Genomic DNA, 21,953 nt, shown 5'->3' on the forward strand with positions numbered 1-21,953 from the left:
ACGACGGGGTATCTGGAGATACGCCGTCGTATCTCTTTTGAGAATCTGGCCCATAGTGTTTATGTGTCCTGACAGATTTAGTTATCTTGGGTAACATATTCTCAGAGGATTTCATTTAATCCAAGCCAGTGAAGAAAACAAAGCACAATGAATGAGTAAATACCTCTTTAAAATAAAATCAGTGATCTGATTTTATGTAATGCTTTGGAGTGGTCTATCAATTTAGTTGAACACAATATAAATTGTTCATAAAATTACACCATTAACATGACAATCTCTGTTAACTTTTCTGACAGCATGTCTTATACGAAACCAGTAAAAATACCAAATAAAAATTGAAGGGGCCTGTCCCACAACAGCCATGACAGATCTAATGTGGTCTACCACCACTGTCAACTGGCCATTACTGAACTCTGTTATGGTGGGGATGGATGAAATGGGGTCATACCATTGCCAGACAAGAACCTTCAAGCCCTTGACATACATAGAAACATGGAAGAGTACATGAACTGGATCTTAGGAGAGGTTCTTTCTCCACCCAGATCTCTGAAACTTGCGAACAAGTCCACCCAAAACTAATTTAATTGGGGGCTCTTGCTCTTGGCTTAGGAATCCAATTTGAGTCATGAAGCACCGCTCCCACACACAGTCAGCTGTTTTAAACTGTCTGCCCTAGAAAACATTTGTGACTAGCTGTTTGGTTTCAGTAGTAAGGAGCTGATTGGCTGGAATCCAGGTTGGGTGAACTGCGCAGTTACTGGCTCAGAAATAAAGTGTTATTTTATTGCTTGACATAGGAAAAACTTTTTTTTAACTACTGTAGGTAGCTTTTTCCATTTTAAATAAGGAAACAATATTACAACAGCAATGAATTTTATAAATTAGAAACCAAATAAGTCCAGCATTTTGGAAAACGACACACACCTGTTCAGGCACGGCATGTGATAGACACAACATAGTCACTAGATGTGTCCCCAGTGTAAACAAGCTCACATACACATGGGAGTTCATCGGTCTTCAGTGTTAGGAGAACAAATGGAGTGAACTGTAATGAAGAGTGTGCAATCTCTCTCAGCACTGGCTGAAACCACCTTTCTTTTTAATAAGCAAACAGGCGTTGTGTTGGTGCTTGATTGTGTGAAGTTTTCTTCTCTTTTTCTTATATTTTCTTATTACTGTAACAGTTAATAAAAGAACTGAAGTGAAGAAAAGACAAAAGCTGAAGAATATAAGGGGTTTTCTCTGCTGGACAAATGTACAGAAGTGACATGAGTCCTCTTCGATTGTTGTTCTGCATGGGTTCTCCACTTGGTCAGCTGGGAAGCCATTTGCAGTAATGATTGTAGTGTATTTGTGTACAGAAGCCTTGGCTTTCATGTTGTAAATGGCAGAGCTGTAGTATCCGTACTGTGGTTTTGTTTTATCGGTTAGTTTAAAAGCGTAGTATCCTTTGAGGTTGATGTTATCTTGTAGGTAGGCTGGAAGAGAAACCATTGATAAGAGGCAAAGTACAAGTTATAAGTTGTTCATTTTTTCTGGCAATAATGCAGTTCAAATATTCTAATATTGTGGTTGCCTATCTCATTTGGCACTGAGTGAGTGGGAGATGTAATCCTTTAAATATTTTGCAATACACAAAATGAATTAATGGTTCTAATGTTAATATAAATTTGGAAATTGCACAAGATACAGTCATTGTTTAACAAAATTTTCCATTCTGTCTGAACATTTATGGAAACAATTACATAGTCCATAGCCATCACATAGCCAAATGTAAATGACTGTGGGGTCAAATCATCAGAACTGTACTGAGCAAATGATGCCTAAATTATTAAACCCTTGTCACCAAGTTATGCCTAAATTACTAAACTCCTTTTCCTCTCCCTCCATTTAACATTTAAGCATGTCAATATTGTTAAATGTTATGAATAACTCTTTAAAGATGAACTAATGCCGTGTACACACGATCATTTGTAAAAAACAATGTTTTTCAGGCTCTAGAAAAAACAAAAATGTTTTCAACTTGATCAATAAAACGGCCTTGCCTACACACGATCGTGAAAAGAAAATGCTCTAGCAAAGCGCGGTGACGTACAACACGTACGACGGCACTATAAAGGGAAAGTTCCATTCGGATGACGCCACCCTTTGGGCTGCTTTAGCTGATTTTGTGTTAGTAAAAGACGATTTGCGCTTTTCTGTCTGTTACAGCGTGATGAATTTGCTTACTTTCTCTATTACGAACGTTAGTTTTACCAGAATGAGCGCTCCCGTCTCATAACTTGCTTCTGAGCATGCACGGATTTTTCACGTCGTTAAAGCCCACACACGACCATTTTTTACAACCCGAAAAACGTCAACATTAAAAACGTTGTGAAAAATAGAGCATGTTCGAATTTGTTTTTTGCCCGTTTTTCAGAACCCGAAAAATGCTCTGAAGCCCACACACGATCGTTTTGAATGACATAAAAAAAACGTAATTTTTTACAACCTGAAAAATGATCATGTGTACGCGGCATAAGGCCATCAGTTTAACTGTTTGCAATGATAACTGTTACATTTGCTTGTACTCGCAACTTGACTGTCAAGCCATTAAATAGCTGGTTTCACAATTGATCGGATGTACAAAGCCATGACAATTCCATATCAAACGGAGGCTAAGTTGGCAGCTTCCTGTAAATGATAGAATGGTTTAGTTCTGCTTTGACATGGAATCAATTTTAAATAAAGGGTCAGTCCACATAAAGGTTGTACTGAGTTTTTCAACACACTGCTAAGTTGAAAAAAATATTTTCTCTTTTTTAAGAAACTGAATCCATCAACCAAGAGCAGGGACAAGGTTCAATGGCATCCAAATATAAAGTACACCCACCCCACAGATCATGCTACAACCTCTCGTGGCGTTGCGTGGCTAACACAGGTTAAAAAAAATGTCTGCAGGCTCTGTTGTTGCCAAAATGTAGTTGCTGGATTCTAAACTATGGTCAGTTTGGTCTAAATAAACATGATAAAACAAAGACAGGTTTGAATTAAAATTACCATCTAGAAACGAACCCCTCAAATGTATTAATTTTATTCTGTGATCTTTCTCTTATGTAAAGGTGCTAAAATTATGTTTTTATTACAAAGCAATGTTTCTAAATGAAAAAGTGGCTTTTTTTTTCTTCATCTTAACTGTATTCGTCTCCCCTTCATTATGCTCCCATCTTATCAGAAAAACAAATTGTATACTTAAACTTAATCCAATCACTCCACTTCACTTCGAACCCCTCCATTTCCTCCTCCCCACTAAATCTTAGGTACTCCAAGTTGTAAATGTCATTAACTTTATTACACCAGCTCCTCATTGTTGGGCCTTCTGGGTCCTGCCACTGTCTAGGAATTAGGCTTTTGGCTGAGTTTAATAACTGAGGAACCAATGATCTCACGTATTGTTTAGTTAGTATTCTAGACCTATGGAACACGCACCCCCATGGGTCCTCTGCTATTTCTACGTTAATTATGTTGTTTATTGTTTGTAGTACCTCTCTTTAATATGTTTTAATTTTTGGGCAGGTCCAACAAATATGGGACATGGTTCCTATTTTCTTACACCACTGGCCTCCCTTTGATATTTATGTGCCTTATCTGGGGTTATATACCAGCGTGCTAAACTTTTGTAATTAATTTCTATAGTGTTACTATCTATTGACGTGGTGTGTGCCATTCTCAATATTTTCCCGGCAATAGTGGCTTTTTTAACCACATGTCTACCAAGATACATTTTTAAATGGCATGGCAGACAAGTTGTGTGCTGGCTTTGCAGCTATGAGCCTGGTACTGGGTTTTAGAGTCAGGAAAGTGCTTTCATTTACTCTGCAACCCCATCTTTTATTTCTTACCAAAAATGTGGATATAAAACTGTGTTAGTTTGCACTAAAATTAATTTTAATGTATTTTTTTCTGAAGATATGTGTTTTATAAATAACTGTGCAAATATCATGAGACATAAAAAATTGCAACAACCACCATTTTTAATCTTTAGAGTCTCTGCTTTCAGAGAATATATACACTTTGTACATTTGGGGGTTAACACTAATTTCTAGCAAAAAAAATTAGATTTTAACATGTGTACAAAAAGCGAATAAGAAATGCCCAGGTGTGCATTGCAGTTCACCATCACAACACATCAAATCCTCCATATCCTTTTCTTCTGCAGTGAAGTATGCACAAGTCAAAAGAAGAGGAGACAAACCCATCCCATTCCTCCTCCTGCTCCATGCCATCACAGAAATGTTGCTAAGGTGGATTACCCTGCAGCCACCCAGGCCGGGGATGCCATTATTAAATCTGAAAAGAAATCGCGGACACATTCTTTTAACTGTGATGAAATAGGGATAATTTTTTTCTGGGGCAGGCCCTTAAAAATGGAGACTGTCCTCGATAACTGTGGATGTCTGGTCACCCTACTTTAGGATTAACAGAAAATTAAATATCTCCATTTTTGGAAGACTGAACCATTAATGGTTTACAGGTCATTTTGTATCATTCATGTATATTCTCACACACTTACCTTGTAACAACTGTCTGTTGTATTGTTGTAAATAATATATTCTAAGTTCATCATTGTCTGAAGCTTTGTCATCTATTCCATTTGCTGTAATATAAATGGGCAGGTTTCCATAATTCTTTTTTAACCAGTTTAATAGTCTTCTAATCCCATGTGGTGCTACTGCTAGCCCACTGGATGAAGTGAGACTTGTTACATCAGAAAGAAAGTAAACATCCCGGTCGGCATCAAACCTGCTGTCATTCTTTGGCTCATGGATCACCAGCCTGGTGGTAAAATGGTTTATGGCTAAAAAATCAGCAGAGCCTTTCACCAATTTCCTGTCATCTTCAGTAAAGTGGGGCAAGAAAGACCTGGATGTCCCCTTTTGGTTCTTAGAAAGGATGTATTGTCTCATGAGCAGCGGATAGTCACCAGAGCCAAAGATTGGCTCAGCAATCCAAGCAATGTCAAACTGCAGAAAACGCTCAGCTGCTGCAGCATGAGATTGGAGAAAAGGGTTGGCCGGCTCAGCCCAGTCAGTGTGCAGAGACAATGATATGTGGCCATGTTGGAGAGGCCTGTATTTCTTGTCATACAATCGCCATGCTGTGGCATGGGCTATAAGAGCATTGTGCACAGCTTGGTAAGTCCTATTGCTACTTCCATGGTAATATTGGCTTAGCCGGTTTGGTTCATTGATTGTGATCCACTGCTTCACCAAGTCACCAAGTTCCTGGAAACATAGATTTGTGTAATCAACAAATGCTTGAACAATTGTCCTGTTTAACCACCCTCCATTTTCTAATAATGACCCTGGAAGACTTAAAGAGCCATGAGTTGGGTAATAAAGTGTCAGCATGGTCTTAATTCCAAGCTTGGATGCCTCATCTATCATGCAGCGGTAATACCTAAGGACTTCTCTGTTAACTGTAGACAGGTCTCCTTTCGGCAGAATTAAAGTCCAGTTGAGGGCAAATCTATAATGGGTGACTTTCATGTTGATCAGCAGGGCAAGATGCTTTTTGATGGTGATAAAGTCAGTGCATTGAGGTGAACGAGTCTTTAGTTTCACTCCTTTTACTGCATGAAGAAAGCCATCGCCTGTAATGTTCCACACATATAATCTACGATCTACAAATTGTGGTGAGGAGGGAGCCAGCTCTGCCTAGTGGGAAAAGAAAAGATGTATACAATATGTATTAATGGCACTGTAGCACCATAGTTATAAAGGCATCCCAGGTAGTATATATACTGTAAAAAAAAAATAGGCTTGTTAAATAAACATGTATATATTTTATAGTGTATAAATATATAAAGGAGATAAGCAGTTTTGCCCATCACATGTACATATGATGATTTATCTTACTATTACAGCTCTGCTTTTTTTAGTCCTGTTCTTTTAGAATGTTTTAGAATGTCTTTCATCCTGTATGCCCAAATGTATTGAAAAAGTGTTATCACTGGGTGGCTAATCTGTCAGACCCAAAGAGAACCTCCCTGGCAACTGTGTATCTTACCTCCCCTCCATTCCAGCACTGAAACCTCCATCACAGACATGGGCGTCCGCTCATAGGGGTAAGGGGGGGGTGAGTGACCCCCCCTGGAATCGGCAAGGGTCTGCCATGCTCGCATCTGTAGCTGTGCTAACCCTCTCTGTGTTTTTGCGAGTCGGCTCCACAGCTGTTGCAAGATCTGTGTCACTGATTAACAGAGCTCTTTACTGCCACCTCTGGCTGCTTCCTGTATGTGCACCCTCGTGTTTGCTTTGCTGCCTGTAAAGTATTTTCAAAGGGACATGTGGAAACAGGACTTGGGAGAAGGAAGACCACCGTGACCTTACAAGTGGGGGCTGTGAGTACAAGTGAAGGGAGAAGGCTGTTTGTGTACAGGGGGGCTGACATATATACAGATGAGGGGGGCAGCTGAGTGCATACAGGTATGATCAGTGAAGGGGGGTGCCAGATATAGGAAAGATCATATCATCTGTCCTGTATACAGCTATATACACCCATCTTCCTTCCTGTATTCCTCCATCATCACTGACTGCAGATATAAATCATCTGTCCTGTATATAGAGCTGTATATACCCACCTTCCTTCCTCTATATACCAATACCATCCACCCCTTCTATATAAACATACTGTACACCCTCTGTACTGTACATTTGATCAGCACAGTGAGGCTGCATATCATGGGCAAATGCCTGCGCTTTATGGGATAATGACTAAGCCCCTCCCCTTCATGACATTGTCAAAGAAGCGGAGCATAGGTGACCGTAAAATAATGCCCCCCCCTGGAAAAAGTTCTGCGGACGCCCATGATCACAGAGTCTTTGGCAATCACCACTTTTGGGAGTATCAATTGCCTGTGTCCTCCACTGCATGTTGTGGTTCCTTCCTTAGACCCTTACATTACTGTTGAGTCCTGTAATGACATAGGGGTTGGAGGAAGGAACCACAGCACACAACTAAACAATGCTAATGAGGTTCCCACATCCATAGCTAACATCTTCTTTTTTTTTTAAACTTAGTTTTTCTTTTTTCAGTGAACATCACTGCAGCACAGAACAACAGTGCTTCGCGAGGCTGCATGTGCCCATGCCTAGCAAGACCTAGTGAAGTTGAAGTGGGATGTTCAGTGTAGAGGATGTCCAGTGATGACTTACTCAGTACTAAATCTTTTTGGTATTGTAATTTTTGGAAGAGCAGGGGGCCACAATTTAATAACAGATTTTACTGTGGCAGAATGAATGACAGTGGCAAAATCAGTAGCATTAAAGATGACCTTGTAGTGAAAAACAAGGTCCGCTTATACTGTCCAGGCCCCTCCCCAGTTTGAATTAATAGCAGATAATAGATTCAAAGGGGCAGATTCTCGTACATTTGCATGGGCTCAGCGTATGTGAGATACGCTACGCCGCTGTAACTTACTTTTCTAATCTTTGAATCCAGAAAGAATTTGCGCCGTAAGTTGCGGCGACGTAGTGTATCTCTTGCGGCGTAACGGCGTGGAATTAAAATGCGGGGAGTAGGGGGCGTGTTTCATTTAAATGAAGCGCGTCCCCGCGCCAAACGAACTGCGCATGCGCCGTCCCTAAATTTCCCGCCGTGCATTGCTCTAAATGATGTCGCAAGGACGTCATTGGTTTTGACATGGACGTAAATTACGTCCAGCCCTATTCACGGACGAGTTACGCAAACAAAATAAAATTTTTAAAATTCGACGCGGGAACGACGGCCATACTTAACATTGCGTACGCCACCAGATAGCAGCTTTAACTATACCCTGAAAAAAGCAGACTAGAAACGACGTAAAGGAATGCGACGGCCGCTCGTACGTTCGTGGATCGTCGGAAATAGCTAATTTGCATACTCGACGTGGAATACGACGGGAACGCCACCCAGCGGACGCCGAAGAATTGCATCTAAGATCCGAAGGCGTACGAAGACGTACGCCTGTCGGATCTAACTCAGATGCCGTCGGATCTTGTTTTGAGGATTCAAAACAAAGATACGACGTGGGAAATTTGAAATTACGCCGGCGTATCAGTAGATACGCCGGCGTACTTTCTTTGTGGATCTGCCCCAAAATCTCTAAAGAAAAAAGTTATGCATCACTGAGCATTAAATCTCCATCTTTTCCTGTAGATTCATGGGATGCTGAACAAGCTGAGTGCTTTCTTGCAAGATTTCAGCTGTTCTGTATTCCTGGGCTTGGGCAGAAAGCAAAGGTAAGGTAAGTATTAAAGGGATTGTAAAGTTTTCGCTATTATTTAAAAAAAAAACATGTCATACTTACCTCTACTGTGCAGTTAATTTTGCACAGAGTGGCCCAGATCGTCCTCTTCTGGGGTCCCACGGTGGATCTCGCGGCTCCTCCCCACAATAGCTAACCCCCTCTGGGAAGAGCTCTCCCAACGGGGTTACCTTACGTGCACACTCCAGTGCCATATAATCGGCGTCCATAGCCGCAAATGTATAGCTCGCCCCCCCCCCCCGGCGGCCGTATCATTGGATGTGATTGATAGCAGCGGGAGCCAATGGCTACGCTGCTATCAATCATCCAATGAAGAGCTGACACCTTCTTGTCCTGGTGACCAAAGAGGAAGGGAAGGGACAGAGATGTTTTGACCCTTCTCCACTCATTGATAAAACCATATTTTATTACTGTCTGCTCCCTCTTTGGACATATACTGCTCATATTACCAGCTCTAGACTTGTGGCAGACACTCATCAGGAATGACGACTATGCCCACCCTTTCAGGTCACCTTCTCCATTCATTGATGCTGTTCTATAGCTTCCATGAATTAAAAGTGATCTATGAAGTGTAGATATTGAAGTGGATAATGTTTGTTGGACATATCATGAAACACACATGGGTACAGAGTATCGAAACATACCTTCAGTATAGAATCTGTTATTCCCCAGGAGTAGTCACATGGAAACTGTCCTTTAATTGGTGAATCAAGAGTAGCAGAAGGGAATCCATTCTGACTGATGACTTGCTTGTAATACAATGCAGAGGATTTGGGGGTAAGTGCTTTGTCCTTATTGTTGAAGTCTACATAAAACAATCCACGCCTAGTTTTATAGCCTTCTTGCCATTCAAAACTATCCATCAGAGACCATGCGGTATAACCAAAGATCTGTATGCCTTCGTGTTTAATAGCTTTTAAAAAAAAGAGTAAAAGAGAAAGTATGTCAAAGATGAACCATAATATTTTCTGAAAATAATATACTGTATGCTATGTTGGGCAAACATCTTGAATAGGGTAGCTTTAGAATGATGTGACTGTCAATGGCCTAAGTACACATGACTTTACACTACACCAGTCTCCTACAGGCCCGGCGCCAGCATAAGGCTGCCTAGGCAGCCGCCTTAGGACACCAGGAAAGGGGGGTGGAAAAATCAGACTTCCCAGATTCGGATTTAAAAAAAAAAAACTGTCTTCTGTTTTCTAGCACTGTGCCCCGGCTCAGCTTTGAGGTTTTGGTTTGCCTCGTCTGTCAGCTGCCTGTGGCCGGTGGGGGGATGCAGGGAGTGTTTGGCCCCGCCCCCTCATTGCACACTGCTGTTTGGTGGTAGTTTGACATGGCTTAGGTTTTTGGTGCTGTGTGGAGTCCTTCATTCTGTGCGCCATCGCATTGTGGGCTGGTGCAGGCAGATCTGTGGTCAATGGGGGGATGTGGGGGATATGTGGACCTACACCCTCATTGCACATACTGTTTGGGGGCAGTTGTTTGGGATTTTGGGTGCAACATTGCATCTTTCACTGCATCGGTGGAGTGTGGGAGTGGTTGCATTGTGGGGGGGTGTGCCTTTGCTTGTGTGGACAGGGATCCTTGCATCGGCCCTTGCTCCTATTCAGGTACATCTATCATATTCACCAGCTGTATGAAGCTTGGCTGGAGGAGAAGACAAGTTGCTTGCACAACTGTCAGGCCTTGTACAGACGAGCGAACTGGACTGGACTCCACAAACCGTTTTCATCGGACATGTGCGCTCTGAGATTTTGGTCTGATCGGACAGACAGCGCGGTGACGTGGCGGTGACATTGACGCCGCCACGTCCGCAAACCCGGAAGTTCAATGCTTCCACGCATGCGTCGAATCACTTCAACGCCATACGCGGCTTCTCGGGCCAGCGGACATGTCCGATGAGTCGTACTGACCATCGGACATGTCCGACGGACAGGCTTCCAGTGGACAAGTTTCTTAGCATGCTAAGAAACTTTTGTCCGCTGGAAACCTGTCCGCTAGGCCGGGAAACTCTCCGGTCGGCCCTACACATGACCGAACATGTCCGCGAAAACTGGTCTGACGGACCAGTTTCAGCGGATATGTTTGGTCGTGTGTACGAGGCCTCAGTGTACATGTAGACTTATGCTGGACATCAGAGTGGATATTTTCAGACAATGAATATTTATATCAAGCAGCTTTAGATGAAAAACAGATTATTGCAGATTGTTTTACAGTTGTACTGAAATTGTAATGCTTTCATTTACACTCACTGCAGTTCTCTCCATAAGACTGAGTAAAACCAACTGGTACACCCATTCAGTTCCATACAGTAAATTGAATAGAGTACAGGAGGTGGATTTACACCACGTCCTTCAAGATGGCCATGCACAACATACCTGGCTTAAAAATTGAGTGTCAGGATAGTACAAGTTCTGCATCAATGTCCTGCATCTTTTTGGTACAGTATACATCTGGTGTAATAGTATTTTCATATAGTGGAAAGGGAGTTTTCTGTCTCATTGTATTTCAGAACCAGTTATTATATATTCTCACACAAGGGACCTAAATATATGTTTACCTACACATAAAATATATGTAATCCAGTGATCAGGTGTATAAAACACATATAATATTCCCCAACTGCTGGAACCCTTTATCCCCCTGGATAAGTACAAAAATGCAGAAAAAACACCAGGGGTTTAACTAATTTATAAAGTGACAGTATTTTTTCTGCATGAAAGTATATATTTAACTACCTTGTAAGACATCAACTATAAACTTCTTCATGATGTATAGCGTAGTAGTGTCTTCAGTTCTGATATTGCTGTTTGAGAACCAGCCATTTTCCATGATCAAGATCCTGGGGCTATTATACTCGAGTTTAATCCAGTTCAATACCCCTCTCAGATAAAGGGAGACCCTAAGTGCCTTGTTGTCATCAGTTGAGCGCTTAAAGTTATTTGGTCCAAAAGAGAAAGCGAAGAAGTCTGCTGTGCCTTGAACGTAATCTTTCTCCAGGGCAGAAAACTTGGGCAAAATAGAGCTATACTTTGTCTTCAGACTGTCAGGGTAATCGCCATCACCGTGAATAGGTTTGGCAAAGCTTCCAAGTACAGTTTCCATGGACTCTTGACACATATCAATAGCTGAGGCATCAATGTTTTTATTTTGCGGTTCCAACCAGTGAGATCCTAGGGTCACAGACAAGTACCCCCTGTGCTTAGGGCGGAAATTGGTATTATAAGTATGCCATACCATAGCATGAGCCTGCAATACAAAAAAATAAAAAACAGAATGAATGTGAGAAATGGACATTTAAAAAGCATCTGGTGTTCACCTAATTCTAATAAATACACAAAACAGATGATAATGTATATATTGTTTCATTTTGAGATCTGGGATCAGTGCTGTGATATGGATATCCAGTGCCCAGGGTGAAGATGCCAAGCTGCAAACACCCCATAATATACTTTAGGAGTTAGAGCTCTCTACTATTACAACTCCTTTACAGATCAATGCTGACACATCTGAGCCCCCTTAAAAATTACTCAGCTGAGAGAGAAATACTAATCATAAAGCTCACAAGGAAAACCATAAAATAAAAAAAGGGATTGCACATAAATAGTAAGGCAGCAGAAAGAAATTAACCAAACCATTTTAATACTAGAACCCAGTCTAAAGAATATTTTCCTTCACTGGCTTTAGTAAACACTTAGGAAAGGAAAACACAGACTACTATCAGCAGGGGCCTCAAAGGCCACACAATAAGTGAAAAAGGACCCCATGCACCCCCTGGGCCTCAGGTTTTGCATCAGGGATCTATAGGATGGAAACGTTGTTATGCTCCCACCACAAAGCTGGACTGGGACAAAAATGTGGCCCTGGACTTCATCCAGACCGGCCCAGGGCACAACACATCAGGGTACAGTGCACATCAGGGAACGGTACAGAGCTCCGCACATCAGGGCACAGCACATCAGGGTACAGGGCACAGCACATCAGGGCACGGGGCACATCAGGGCACAACACGTACAGGTCACATCACATCAGGGCCCATCACAGCACATCAGGGCACACCACATTAAGGAACAGCACATCGGGGCACGGGGCACATCAGGGCACGGGGCACATAGCACATCAGGGAACATAGCACATCAGGGCACAGGGCACATCAGGACACGGGGCACATCGGGACACAGGGCACATAGCACATCAGGGCACATAGCACACATCGTTTACTAGCCAGCATGCAGAGTAGCGCAGGAAGCGTGTGTAATATGTTCTCTCTCCTGTCATGGCACTCCCCGGTGGCCCCACCTCTCTTCTCGTCCATCCCAGATGATGTCACAAGCAAATGGGGATGGACGAGTAGAGAGGAGGGGCCGCCGGGGAGCAGCATGAGTGCCGTGACAGGAGAGAGAACATATTACACACGCTTCCTGCGCTACTCTGCATGCTCGCTAAATCTCGTTCTACCCGTCAGGCGCCTCCGAGAGGCCCACTGAGCCATCGGTCCACTGGGAATCTCCCGGTAGTCCCGATGGCCAGTCCATCCCTGTCCCACCATGTGTGATGTGCATCATCCACAAATGTTTTTACTGCACATTGAATTAAAGTGGATCTGAAGTGACACATGCATATGTCTGTATTAATGTTATTTGGCCAAAGAATCATACATTTGGAAGCTTACTGTGGTCAAATGAATGCTGTTATATATCATGTCTAACATAACAGATTTTGTGCTTATCTTTACATCAGCTTAAATATGTTTAGATTAGTTAAATCTATCGATATGTGTTTATATCAGTCTTTGACCATGCTACATATTCAGTGCTTATACTGATGTGCTTATATTAGGTGCTTTTTCTACAAAACAAAAATACACAAAACTGCTTTCATATACAACGCAGGTATATTTTACCTGCGTTGTATATGAAAGCAGTTTTGTGCCTCCAGTTGTTAACAATACAGTTTGAAACATTTACTTATTTATTGCAGGTACTTGTATAGCATCAACAATTTACACAGCTCTTTATATATGTTGTACATTCACATCAGTCCCTGTCTTTATAGGGCTTACAATCTAAGGTCCCTAACTCACATTCATACATACACATACTAGGGCCAATTTAGACATGAGCCAATTAACCTACCAGCATGTCTTTGAAGTGTGGGAGGAATACCGGAGTACGTGGAGGAAACCTACACAGGCAAAGGGAGAACCAGTCAAACTCTGTGCAGTTAGTGCTGTGACTGGAATTTGAACCATTGACTCTAGTACTCTCAGATAAATGAGACTGTATAGTGCAGAGATTAGTACTGACAGATACATAATTACTTTCTGTATAACGAGGGCAGCAATTATGTACAGCATTGTGAATCCCATGGGACATGCATAATGCACACTGTGACAAAAACTTAGTGATTATGACCCAATTAGGCTATGTACTTAAAAAACATATTATAACTTTGAAAATGACACTATAATAGTAACAATCTATATACACAGTAAAAAAAGAGTAGTATGAGGCATCAAAAAAATAATAATCTTATATTCACCCAGGCGGATGCAGCATCGATCCGATGCTGTCTCCGTCCACCCTAGCCCCTCTGCACTGAGAACGGAGCAATCAAACACTGCTGATTGCAGTTCTCCCCTCCACTCTGAGCAGGGAGCAGTAACTGTTAGTCACCGGCTCCCTGCTCTGTCCCTCCAGCACTCATTGGAGCGCTGGGCTGGGAAGATATGGGAGTTGCTGGCTCAGTCTCCCAGTGGTGCAGCTGAGAGTCTGAGCTAGCTGCTAGTCCCAGCCTATGGGTGGATCCCAACTGTAATTTTGGGATCTTTCCCTAGGCTGGACTGGTTGAAAACAGAAGAACGAACTGCACTCCTGTGATCCATAGAAGAAGGGCCAAACATTTTTGGCCCTAGTTCTCCTTTGAAATGCAGGAAAATGTGCCAATTAAATGGTCTGGGGAAAGGAATCAGATTAATTAAATACATCTTAGTACTGCTGAGCAGCTATAGCGTGCAGAGCAAGCTTTAATTAAGAGACTATTTTGAATTGTTTTGTCATTATGCAATGTATACAGTATAATTCAGAACGATTGAAAGGGTTATTCTAACCAAAACTGTTAAATTTAGGGAAGGGGGCATTAAAGCTTTGAATTGTACACTGGCTCCTGTATTGAGATATTCCCATCGGGGAATTGAGTACCCTGTAAGCAGGTTGAAATGCTGGTTAGTGAGATATATGCTGCCTCAGCCAAGAGGGAAACGGTTAACCTGGTTTCCCGTACTTTCTGCTGAGCTCTGCCTCTCTCCTGGTGCTGATAATAAAAGGGGGGAGGGCTCTGCCCAGGTGGGCTCAGTCTGCATGGGAAGAGACACAGACAAGACTCAGCATTTAATCTCCAGCTCCAAAACTTCCCAGAGCTGCTGCAGCTACCAGAGAGAGCCTCGCCTGCCTGCTGAACCTTTAACACAGGTGTGCCCAACCTTTTGAAGAGCAAGGACCACTTAAGCGATTTGGTAACCATTCGCGGGCTACAATGAGTTGAGCAGGCGGATGACAGGTTCGTGTCCACTCTACTTTATGTGCCCTCCAATCTGATCCACCCAGATGGAAGGGGACGGATCCCCTTCTGTTTTTTTAGTGGATTGGATTGGAGATGGGCGGGTGTAAATGGACACAAGTCCATTTACATCTGCCGCTCCATAGGGGTGAATGGAGGATCTGATTGGGTCGGACTTAGCGTGTGAAAGGAGCCTAGGGCTGCTTTCATATGAATGTGCTGCAGTTTACCCACACCATGGGTACAGTGCAGTGCACTTGTGACTTTTCTGAGGGTTAGTTGCACTTTGCCATAGACTTCTATTATATCCTGCAGGTGTGGTACACTTTCTGAAAGCTCACCAAACCTGCAGGTAATAACAGAAGTCTGTGGCTTAGGGCAGGTAACCCGCAGGTGCATCTGGGAATCACTCTGAAAGCAGCCCAGTAACCACTGCAGAACAGATATGCCCATATATTCCCTATGATTTTAGTAATAAACTTACCTGAATAAAAGACTGTTATTAAAGGTATCGCTAGCTATTGCTGTCCCAGGGAGAGCGCATTTGGTATCGCTCCACCTGTAACAGGAGGCGGCACTATACAGGAAGCATCAGCTTATGCAGCTCTACTCCGCAGCCGCTTGCTTCCTCTACCGCCGGCTTCATTCAAAACACTGATGCTCTGGGATGGTAACCTGTGATCTGTGCTTGCCAACCCGCCATCCCAGAACAGGATGTCGCGGGCCACATCAGAGGGCTCCGGGGGCCACTGGTTGGGCACCCCTGCTTTAACATGTAGGGGGATTGCTTGGACCTGCAATCCACCCTGAAGATCACCAGTTGCTGGATAATGCCAAAATGGACTCAACCAGTTATGGACACTTTCCTTTGCAGGTACACTGGGGCAGCCACAAGCCTAAACTAGGGATTCGGGATATTAGGAAAGGACTGTGCACTTTGGGTCAGATTCACAGAAGAGATACGACGGCGTATCTCCTGATACGCCGTCGTATCTCTGTGATCCGCCCGTCCTAACTATGGGGCTGATTCATAGAATCAGTTACGCATAGATAGCCCTAAGATCCGACAGGTGTAATTGACTTACACTGTCGGATCTTAAGGATGCAATTCTATGCCGGCCGCTAGGTGGCGAGGCCATTGCGGTCGGCGTAGAATATGCAAATGACTAGTTACGGCGATCCACGAAGATCCGCGCGTTCGTCGCAATCCCGTACGTCGTCGCTAGTCGTTTTTACCCGTCGCAAAGTTACACCTGCTTTAACATGGCTTATCTTTAGATCAGCCATGTTAAAGTATGGCTGTCGTTCCCACGTCAAATTTTTTTTTTTTTTTTTGCGTAAGACGTCCGGGAATACGAAACGCTGTAACGCACGTCGCATTTAAAAAAAACGTTGGGGGGCGTAATTTCCTGCAAAAAGCATGTCGGGAAATTTCCTAACGGAGCATGCGCAGAACGTTCGGCGCGGGAATGCGCCTAATTTAAATGGTGCCCGCCCCATTTGAATTAGGCGGGCTTGCGCCGAGCGCATTTACGTTACACCGCCGCAAGTTTACAGGTAAGAGCTTTGTGAATCGGGCACTTACGCTGTAAACCTGCGGCGGTGTAACGTAAATGGGATACGTTACGCCGCCACGGAGTAACGTAATTCTCTGTGAATCTGGCCCTTTGTTCTGTTATTCTAAGGCCCCGTACACACGACCAGTTTCCTCGGCAGAATTCAGCTTCCGACCGAGTTTCTGGCTGAATTCTGCCGAGAAACCTGGCCGTGTGTACAATTTCGCCGAGGAAGCCGACGAGGAGCTCGACGAGGAAATAGAGAACATGTTCTCTATTTCCTCGTTGTTCTATGGGAGCTCTCAGCCCGCCGAGCTCCTCGGCGGCTTCAGGGCTGAACTGCCTGAGGAACTCGATGTGTTTGGCACGTCGAGTTCCTCGGCCGTGTGTACGAGGCCTGAGAGTTTTCAGTAAAGCTTTTGAAATGTTGTCCTTTGCCTGGTTACTAAAGGGGTGTATGCAAGTAATTAGCACCACACAGTCTACAACAGTAGTATGCAAGTAACCGACACCACACAGAGTCTACAGTGTGGGACAGTAAAGCCCATTGGGGTATGAAGACACAAGTGGTTACCAATGTCAATTTTTCTTCCTCTAAACACGGCCAGTTAAGTTAATGCCAAGGGCTAAATTTTGGTCTCATTTGACCACAGCACTTTCTCCCAATCCTTCTCTGAATCATTTAGATGCTCACTGGCGTTACTGTACATGTGCCTTCTTGAGGAGGGGGACTCGCAGTGTTTGGAGGAAGAAAAATGCTGACTATGACCCTAAGAACACCATCTCTACAGTCAAGTATGAAGGTGGAAACATGATGCTTTGGGGCTGTTTCTCTGCTAAAGGTACAGACCGAATTTGCCGCATTGAGGGGCCAATGGATGGGGCCATGTATTGTAAAATCTTGGATTGAATTTATGGAGGGAGCTGAAATTTTGAGTTGCCAAGCAACAGCCAAGAAACCTTAAAGCGGAGGTCTGGAGTAAATGTATAATTGAAAGTCAGCAACTACAAACACTGTAGCTGCTGACTTTTAATAAGGACACTTACCTGTCCATGGTGCCAGCGATGTCAGCAGCCCAAGCCGAGCAATCTTTGGGTCTCGGCTGCCCCGCCGCCATCCTCGTGAGGGAATCAGGAAGTGAAGCGGTGGGGCTTCACTTACCGGTTCCCTACTGCGCATGCGTGAGTCGCACGGCGCTTTGTGGATGGGCGGATGTCTCCTGGGACCCACAAGGTCCCAGAAGACACCTCTCCCCATTTCCCGTGAGGCAACGTGAGGAGGAGAAGACAGAAGACCATCGTGGACGAGGAAGTGGCAGATTAGGACGATCTGCCTAGTAACAGCCATTTCTGGTAAGTATTAAAAAAATATATATTTTTTCTATTTTTTTGTAGCCTTTTTTTTTTTCTAGGGTGGACCTCCACTTTAAGGATTTAGAGAAGATCTGTAAAAAAAGAGTGGACCAAAATCCCTCCTGAGATGTGTGCAATCCTGGTCATTAACCACAAGAAACATTTTACTTCTGTGTTTGCCAACAAGGGTTTCTTTACCAAGTACTACGTCATGTTTTGCTTTGGGATCAAATACTTATTTTACTCACTGAACTGCAACTCAATTTATAACATTTGTATCATGTTTTTTTGGGGGTGATTTTTGGTTGATATTCTGTCTCTATCATTAAAGCGGAAGTAAACCCATTCTTTTAACAGTTTCAAAAAACAGTTACATTTCCGGCACATGCCGGGAATGTAACACTCCCATTGGCTGCGCTGTTAAATCATCCAATGGCTGGTGTCATAACTGATCACATGTGCATCATCATGGCAGTTGTAGATCAAACCGAGGCCAAGATGGCCACTTCCTTGGCTGTAAATGATGGGAGGGTTTACTTCCACTTTAAGAGCCTATTCACACCTAGGCGTATATACGCCTGAAGCGCGATGCCGCAGCAGCCCCTAATACGCTGGAGGGGTGATTTTACATTGCCCTCTATGGAGATGGTTCACATCTCCACGCCGAACGCCGAAACGCCGTACGCCTGAAGCTCAAAACAAGTCCCGGACCCTTTTTTTCAGGCGGCTTCGGCGTTCGGCATAGGAGATGTGGACCTGGGGGTAAGGCTGCATTCACAATCGCGGCGTTTTGTCGCCGCAAATCGCGGTACAAGACGCCGCAATTTGTTCCTGCAATTCGCAGGACAAAACACCGCGATTAGGTACACCAAGGTATGAATGCAGCCTTAAAATACACCTATAATAAACATTATAGACCTTTCATTTTTTGTAAGTGAGCAAACTTACAAAATCTGCAGGGGATCAAATAATTATTTTCCCCCCCGGTGTATATACAGTGTATCATAATATTAAAGATAACCAATGAATTATTGAAATAAGGAAACACAATGAATGTTCTGTACAATTTGATCTCATTTAGCACTGCTGGCTACTGTTTAATGCTTTATCTTTATCAAAGCCAAATGTTTGCTTAATACCAAGCAAGCACACCAAATCAATACAAGCGTTAAGATCTCCTCTTGTGAAATTCCCATGCCAGCTGACATTTTCCCCACTATGAATGGGTAAATGAGTTTGGTGGTTAATCTAAAACCACAGATAAATACTTGCTTATCACGCATCATACATAAGAGTGTCTCAAGAATGAGGTTGATCTATAAAGAATTTGCATAGCCATTCGCCCAGTTAAAGTGCGTATACATTCATTCTGTGCAAATGGGTGGAAATAACTAGTTTAAATAGGCTTTATCCTGTGCTTTTCGAATGTAAATCAATGATTTCAAACAGAACATACTATATTTGACCACTAGCTATAGCTAAATATATTAGGAATGTCCTATAATAATTAGCTCCATCTAGTGGCCAAATGATACAGCATTTTCTGTTTGAAATCGAAGATTTACATTCAAACACAGAGGATAAAGCCTATTTACATTCATTTTTGGCCATATTTGCTTAGAATAAATGTATGGGCTCTCTCGTTTGGTAAATGGCTATGCAAATTCTTTATAAATCTACACCTTAATGTCACATTTACACCTGTTTTACTGCTGATCACTTTTTTTGTATAGAGGTCCAAACAGCTTATGTGTCCAGATCATAGGCGTGTGCCTGGGCACACCCTAATCACGCTGTGCTGTAGATTCACTTTGCTGCTTGGCTGCAAATGAAGGGACTGGGCAATCTCTATCTTAAAAGTGAGACATCAAGGGTCTGTTTAGACCTTTGGTATCGCACCAAAGCCCCCCAATGGAGCTCCTAAAAAAACTGTATAAAAAATAATAATAATAAAAATAATATATAAAAAAAGAAAAATTGTATAAAAGTTACCGTATTTGCCGGCATATAAGACAACTGGGCGTATAAGACGACCCCCTAATTTTCCAGCCAAAATGTTGGTTTTGGGATATACTCACCGTATAAGACTACCCCCTTCCTTATAGTCATGCCTCACCTCACGGTGCCACCATTACATGCCAGACTGTGCCACTACATGCCAGACTGTGCCCCATTACATGCCAGACTGTGCCCCATTACATGCCAGACTGTGCCCCATTACATGCCAGACTGTGCCCCATTACATGCCAGACTGTGCCCCATTACATGCCAGACTGTGCCCCATTACATGCCAGACTGTGTCCCATTACATGCCAGACTGTGCCCCATTACATTACATTACCCCTCCATTGTGCTGTTCTCCCCGTCCGCGCTCCGCTCCGTGTCCCCTCTCGCTGTGCCCTTACCTTATCCACATGCAGAATCGCGGCCGTACTGTACGTTTTTTCAAAAGCCGCGCCTCCTACGTCTTCTGTTCCGTGATAGGGCCTCTGTGATAGGCAGACACTGAACACAGTGCCTCCTGGGAAGCTGAGTGTTCCGCCTATCACGGAACAGAAGACGTAGGAGGCGCGGCTTTTAAAAAAACATACGGGCGCGATTCTGCATGTCTTTAGGATAAGGTAAGGTTAGGTTACCGGCGTAAAAGACGACCCCCGACTTTCAAGAAGATTTTAAGGGGTTAGAAAGTCGTCTTATACGCCGGAAAAAACGGTATAATAGAAAAATAAACTACTGACATCAATCTCTTGCCTACTGACCCTGTCCACTGCTCTACTGATATATATATATATATATATATATAAATACACACGTGTGTTTGAGCTTTGGGTGCACACCCTAATGCCATGGTCTGCGCACACCTATGGTCCAGATACCAACAAACTGAAAGGAAATGTTATTTTGTTGTCAGCTACTGTATGCAGTAATGTACACCTTTTCTTTTGATCCCCCACCTGTTTGTGAAATTTGACTTGAGTACCAAAACATTGGGGGTTATTTACAAAAGGCAAATCCACTTTGCACTACAAGTGCACTTGGAAGTGCAGTTGCTGTAGATCTGAGGGGGACATGCAAGGAAAATAAAAAACAGCATTTTTGCTTGCATGTGTAGCGCCTGGTTACTTAAAAGGTACCGATGCTAGTCAAATCTAGAGGAGGATCAGAGTGTTAACTGACTCTGATCTAATTATTATGTTCTAAACTGGTCTCTGTCTCAGCTTGGCTGTGCTGTGGGCTGTCTATTGTTACTGGGGTGTAGTTCCTACCCTGGGACAGTGGGTGGCAGAAGTGTAGTCAAGGTTTGGGTGCTCTTCCCCAGCAGCCAATCAGGAGTGTTGAACCTCGCTGTGTATGCTGGGGGAGGGTATTTATGGGGCAGACTTGATTAGTCTGGGTTCTTCTTCGGAGTGCAGCACCCTCCTTTAGGGTGACTGTGCATCACGGTGCCCCGGCGAAATGGCCTTTCAGGCCAGGGTGCGCGTGCCATGCGGTGTTCCTGGTTCCGGGACCATGTTGGTCCAGAACATTTGAGCTGTGGCAGGGAGCCCAGTGGTCGACTGGGTTCCCAATCCTGAAGATCCCAAGCGGGATAGCTGTTCGGTGAGGAGTCCATCTGAGGAGAGCCATTGAGAGGCTGGCGATCCAATAGGGTCTCGACAAACCACCAGGGATCAAGGTAGCCGGACACTGAGAGACTGGTCACCTCTGAGGCCCCGTACACACGTCCGAGGAACTCGACGTGCCAAACACATCGAGTTCCTCGTCGAGTTCTGTGTTGAAGCCGCCGAGGATCTCGGCGAACCAACTTTCCTCATAGAACAACGAGGAAATAGAGAACATGTTCTCTATTTGGCCCGACGAGTTCCTCGTCGGCTTCCTCTGTGAAAAGTGTACACACGACCGAGCTTCTCGGCAGAATCCAGCTCCGATCGAGTTTCTGGCTGAATTCTGCCGAGAAACTCGGCCGTGTGTACGGGGCCTCAGTCGGTACCTGAAAACTATCTGAAGGTGTTCCAGACGCAATTCTATCAAGGAGGATTATCTCCGTAATCACAATCACAGAGAGGGCCTGTGGCAGAGGCTTTTCCCTGAGTCCATTTCAGGAGGGTCTGTGGCAGAGACTTTTCCTACAAGTTCGAGCGATACCCTGGCTGCCAGGTCAGTGAGAGTAGGCCTGTCCAGGTACGCTATTCCCA

At 43.8% G+C, this 21,953-nt stretch overlaps 1 protein-coding gene across 1 annotated transcript in view; it reads right to left on the minus strand.

The window, feature by feature from the left end:
• Positions 1-935: 935 nt before the first annotated feature.
• KLB (klotho beta) overlaps positions 936-21,953 on the minus strand; it is a 47,744-nt gene continuing 26,726 nt past the window's right edge. The window contains exons 2-5 of the mRNA XM_040335122.1: positions 11,029-11,539; positions 8,932-9,200; positions 4,553-5,696; positions 936-1,478 (exon numbers count right to left, since the gene is read on the minus strand). Coding sequence (XP_040191056.1) covers positions 1,072-1,478; positions 4,553-5,696; positions 8,932-9,200; positions 11,029-11,539 — 2,331 coding nt within the window. The 3' untranslated portion in view covers positions 936-1,071. The remainder of the gene's footprint in view (positions 1,479-4,552; positions 5,697-8,931; positions 9,201-11,028; positions 11,540-21,953) is intronic.

The sequence above is a fragment of the Rana temporaria genome, chromosome 1 (assembly GCF_905171775.1).
Source record: "Rana temporaria chromosome 1, aRanTem1.1, whole genome shotgun sequence".
Classification (NCBI taxonomy): Eukaryota; Metazoa; Chordata; class Amphibia; order Anura; family Ranidae; genus Rana; species Rana temporaria.